Genomic DNA, 5,483 nt, shown 5'->3' with positions numbered 1-5,483 from the left:
TAACCGCTACTTGTCGCTTTACTGCTAAGTCAGCTAAACGCTTGGATGTTCCCCCGACCCCGTCGCAGGGCTCCTTTCCATGCCCCGCTTCCCAGTACTGCCAAGAAGCTTTCATTCCAAATATTTTATCATGATTGGCCACGAGGTACATGATTCTCTTATTCCTATATTGTGATGTGGGTGAATCTGTTACGTAATGAATGCAATTTGTATTTGGCCGATTAGCTTTTACTTCCTCGCATTTTTTTTTCATAAAGGAATAAACTGTTCCAGAGTTATGCGACGGCGTATGATGTATGACCAATTTTACCCTTAGCATCTTTAAAATAAACTACCACTGGGTGAAGGGTGACTGAACATTTGTCAAAATAAGCATTTTGAATTTCATCAGCATGCCCACATGAATAGTTTTCGGCAAAGTCCATTTGGCAGAGAACGTGATCTCATGGCATTTTTTCTTTCAATGCTGTAATTTGAACATACTGAGTTTTTACCCTTTCTGTGTGCTTTCGAAATTCCGATAAATCGTGCGTAAACAAATCTATAAACTCATTTTTCGGCATTTCTAGATTTGCTACCATCATACGTTTAGTCATTCGTCCCTTATGTTCAACTTCTTTTCGTTTCCATTATGTATATTTAATTGTGTCTGAAGGACAGTCTCTTAATTTCTGTATTATTTCTTCATCTGAATTGTTAGATATCAGTGTATCTGGATTTTCAGTTGTCGAAACGCCTACTGACTTTAAACCTTTTACCTTAAGTGACATATTTTGATGTTTTAGAAACTACCCGCCTATATGACTGAAATACTGTTGGGAAAAGGCGTAAAATGAAACAAACAAACAAACAAATTTGATGTTTTTGGCATAAGCATGTTCTTCGGGCACTAAATTGCACCAGTTTTACGTGCTTTTGTCTGTAGCTACAAAATGAGGTGAATCCTATTTTCATGTGCGGATTTTCAGACTTAAATTTCAGGTGCAAATTGTAGAGATAATCATTAAGTACTCTCGTTCGAGTCATACCAGACTTTGTTTTCAGTTTAACTCGTTTTCCTGGTAGGCAGGTGCTGTTGTCATCGCGCTCTAAAAAGCGTTTTACATTTTCTGACGTTTGCAATTTTTGAAATGCCTTTCTACGTTTTCTCAATTAATGTCCTGTCCCCGCTTTATTGATTTGGCCCCTGTTTACTCCAAGTGCTCTACTTGAATTTGATGTCATTCTATACCTTTTGATTACTTTGCCCACATACTATTTGCAGCGCTGTACGCTGCCTCGCTCTACCGCGATTAGGAGCTATGTTTCGTTTCACTTCTTCTACGATACTGTTGTGGAATGTTAGCTGCTTTATGAGTTTGGGTGCTTTTTTTGGTGTTAGGCCTTCACTTCTTAATAAATCAACAGACTTGCTTCTTCTTGGTGTCATTGGTGTATTTAATTCATTCTCGGAAGTTTCCGTTTTCTGTCGGATTTTGTTGTCGAGCTTGAGTTAACAACTACTTTAGCGTTCAATTCTTTTGATTTTGGAGTTTGTTGAGATTGAGCATTATCCCTTTGCAGTCGTTTGCGCAAGGTGTTGTTTCGTTTCTTTAATGCTGAAAGGCGTGATTCTAGTTCCTGTATCTTTGTGTTTGGCTTTCTTAACACAATGTTTATTTTTTTCCAGCTTCCCCTTTTCTCGGCGAATTCATGTTAACAACCATTTTTTGATTTTGCTCTCTATATGATGTGTACTTGGCATTAAGTTCATTGTGGTTGAATCACATGGTCCTGGTGACTGATCATCGTTTATCGCTTCCTGATTCTGTATTATATTATCTTCTTCTCCTGCACGACTGAGCTCATTATTGTTGACTTCCTTCTGATTTTGTCTTAGTCTTTGCATGCATTTTCGGACGCGTTCCGTCTGCTTTTAAGCTTATTTGGGCCTATTTCTGTGTTGGCTTGTAATAAGATTTGACTCGTTCAGTCTCTTTTTTCAGATAGTTTCTGCCTTCTTTTGCCTTTTTTCGTTCCCTATAGGCTCGCTGAATCTCGGCCCTGCTTTACCCATCGCCCTGAAACGATATGTGATGTTTGTGAATTACGTTACTTCTCTGTGAATTACGTTACCATTTGGTAAAGCATTTGTAGCATAAATATGTAAACAATAGCAATCAACGATATTTTCTTTTTAAATAAACAACATGTCTGGTATGCAGCTGATGCAAAATATATTTGTATAACCCGATTTATAAAATGAAATTGTTCATAAAAAAATGTGTCACCTACCTCGAAAATTTTCTTTCAAATTTTTTGACAAAAAACAAATTTTCCCGCCTCGAAACTTTCCGGAAATTAACACCGTGTAGCAAGTGCGGTGTTCCGGTAAAACGCACCCCATTCATTTGGATCCCTAGGACCTTATTTTCGGCGTTGTACTGGAAATGATAGTAACGTAATTCAACAGTAACGTAATTCACAAATCGAATGTTTCTTGGGTTTTATTTTATCCATCCACGTAGAAAAATGACTTGATTTAATCATTTCTTTAGATCATTATATTGTGGTTTATAAGGGCTGTAGTAAGTGGATATTATCAAAGTATGTCTGTACAAATACAACCAGTAACGTAATTCACAAAATCACCGTTGTATCGGGGACACATTTTTGAAAGGTGCTCAATGTATTTTACTATTTTCCAATAGTAAATTCAGTTTGCCTATGTTGTAATAGATACCTTAATGTGTTCTCATGCAGTAGTTGTGTGAATATAAAGCAGTTAAATATAAGTTTGACAGTGTATTTAAAACGGTAACGTAATTCACGTGAATTTTTGGGACAATTATATCTTTGCCAAGATTTTTTTTACAGTATAGTTTTTCAGCGTTTAAACTGTAGTAATTTTTGCTTCAATGTGCACACTTGATAATAAAAGTGAAAAAATATCATTCTGTCGACATCAATGTGGCACAGATCACCTGTTTGTGAGATGACTGTGGCAGTGGGACTGGAATTTTCCTGCATTTTGCACGATTCAAAAGGAGTGCATGAAGATATTATGAATATAATGTTTACAAGCCTATATGTTTTTTGTTTAAGACATTCGTCTTGTAACTGAAAACACCATTTTTGTTAAAATATATATGATTTGTAAGCTACACAAGCATGTGACGCTATGTATGTGCATTTGCTTAACTTAACGTGAAATGGCTGACTACAGATTGCCTAAAGTTATTAAACACCAGGGTGAAAAGACACAGCAGCTTTCTCAAGATCGACGAGATAAATGGTTGGCTAATATCGCTCGAGTTGATCTAAAGGCCTCCAGCTATGATAACCTTCGTATCTGCTCTGATCATTTTATCAGTAAGTATAAAGTAATTGGGTTATATATTTTGTAATATAGAATAATTATTATGTTATTCATTTTTGGGGGTCGTTCATGAATGATGAGGATCTGCGGCGCTGTTCTACCACACTCCACAGTACCAGTTTATGCAAGGCATCTGTGACATTTTTCTACGACATATGCATTAAAAAAAATAAATGCATTTAATTAAAAAAATATTTTCTGTAAATATGCATTTTTTATCATATTATCATTTGTTAGATTTTTTATTTAAACAAATGTTTGGTGCTTGGGACTACATAATTGAGCCATGTCACGACAAAATTAACATAATGGGTTTGCGACCAGCATGGATCCAGACCAGCCTGCGCATCCGCAAACCCATTATGATGGTTTTGTCGTGACACGGCTCATATATATAAATAGTGGCTTTAGTGCTCTCAATATAGTGATTTTCTCCCCTTAAAAATGAATAGTGAATGGTGAAGAATGCAAAATATATGATGTAAAATGAGTCCTTTTTTGCCAAACTTATACATTTAAATAATTTTGTATTCCTTTTCAGATAAACCCGCAGACTTGTATGATCAACTCAACCCTGACTGGGCACCAACAGTGAAAATGGGCCGCTGCCATGTCCTGAAAACACCCACACCAACAAAGTCACGGTATAACCGGTCATTGATCAGATCATCAAAAAAGTTAGACACTGCTGCTGCATCTGCGCTATTGGAACTTAGTTGTGGTAATAGTGAGACAGACCCTGACCTGGAGATGGAAAGTGGTACAGCATCACAGACAGATGTAACATGCAGTCTGCTAAAAGCAATGGATAGTGAAGTGCAAAGACTTCAAATGGAAAATGCTAGATTACAACAAAAAGTTGACAGTCAAAACTTTGACCTACCATTCTTCTATGGGGATGATGCAAAGGTAAAATACTACACAGGTCTTACCAACTTTTCTGTACTCAAAGCCCTATATGACTATGTAGAGCCAGACATTCCAATTACACATAAAAGTGCTCTTAATAAGTTTCAACAACTTATGGTGGTGTTAATGAAATTAAGGCTGAATGCATCCAATCAAGATCTGGCAGTCCGGTTTGGTGTGTCTGATACTACAATATCTAGGGTTTTCCAAACTGGTTTTTTAAAAATTTTACAATGGGGCTACTAAAACCCAACAAATTTACACTGGCCCAAAACAAAGGGGAAAACTAAAAAAGGGGCCCCCCCAAAAGGGCCTTTAGGACACTTTTTGGGAAACCCAAAAGTGGGGGAAAATTTAATTGACTGCTTTAAAATTACAATAGAAAGGCCATCAAACCCTTAAAAGGGCGCTGTGAAAACCCTTTGGTAAAATTATAAACAAAATTAAAAAACACCCAAATCCTTATGGTGGGGAATCCCCAGGGTGTAATATTTCAAAATCAAAGCAAATGAGGGGCCAGGGAAAAAGTGATAAAAACAAAAAACAGGGGATTTGGTTTTCCCTAAATAAACTTGAAACCGGGGTGATGTGAATTTTGGGCAGAAAAATGGGTTTAAAATTCAGGATAAATTTTGGGGGGACTATGTCTGTAAATTTTATGAACCGGCCTTCACCAAAGGAAAAGCTCAGTTTTGGGCGTTGGATGCCCGGAGGGGGAAAAGACGATAGCAAACAGCCCAAATTTTTCAGGGTTTAAAACGATTTGTTTGGGTTGTTTTTAGACAAAAGAAATTCTACCTTTCTTTCGGGGATACCCCTTTGATTTTTTTCCCGGGGTCTGATTCAAGGGGATAAATTTCCCTTTCTTGACAAAAAAAGTTCAATTTCTTTTTGCGGCCCTTACAAAGGGGGTTTGCCCTCCGTTTTACAAAAAAATTTTAATTTTTTAATGATTGTTAATTTGGTTTAGTTCAAAATGTTTTTCCCTTTAAAAAAGCTACAAAACATTTGTTTTTTATTTGTGATAAATTTGGGTTTTACTTTTAAAGACATATACATGTAGCTCTTGTCTATTCACCAAAAATGTATATACTTTATTATTTATTTGCTAAAATGAATATATATGTATTTGCCCAAATAATTATATTTATATGCAAAATAATTATTGAATATGTCTTTCATTTAGTCACAGTGTATTTATTTATTTATTTCAAGC

The 5,483-nt window shown here is 36.1% G+C and overlaps 1 protein-coding gene across 1 annotated transcript; it reads left to right on the top strand.

The window, feature by feature from the left end:
- Window positions 1-3,191: 3,191 nt before the first annotated feature.
- LOC132735245 (uncharacterized) lies at window positions 3,192-4,513 on the top strand. Its single transcript, XM_060722180.1, has 2 exons — window positions 3,192-3,351; window positions 3,900-4,513. The coding sequence occupies exons 1-2, from the start codon at window positions 3,192-3,194 to the stop codon at window positions 4,511-4,513; spliced, it is 774 nt and encodes a 257-aa protein (XP_060578163.1).
- The last annotated feature ends 970 nt before the right edge of the window (window positions 4,514-5,483 follow it).

Source organism: Ruditapes philippinarum, unplaced genomic scaffold, assembly GCF_026571515.1.
Source record: "Ruditapes philippinarum isolate M1 unplaced genomic scaffold, ASM2657151v2 ctg538_1_1_1_1, whole genome shotgun sequence".
NCBI classification, from domain to species: Eukaryota; Metazoa; Mollusca; class Bivalvia; order Venerida; family Veneridae; genus Ruditapes; species Ruditapes philippinarum.
This window is presented reverse-complemented; position numbering and strand designations above follow the sequence as displayed.

Coding starts and splice junctions, on each gene's coding strand:
- LOC132735245 (XM_060722180.1), top strand. CDS start 3,192: ATGGCTGACTACAGATTGCCTAAAGTTATTAAACACCAGGGTGAAAAG. Junction 3,352..3,899: donor CTGCTCTGATCATTTTATCA/GTAAGTATAAAG, acceptor ATTCCTTTTCAG/ATAAACCCGCAGACTTGTAT.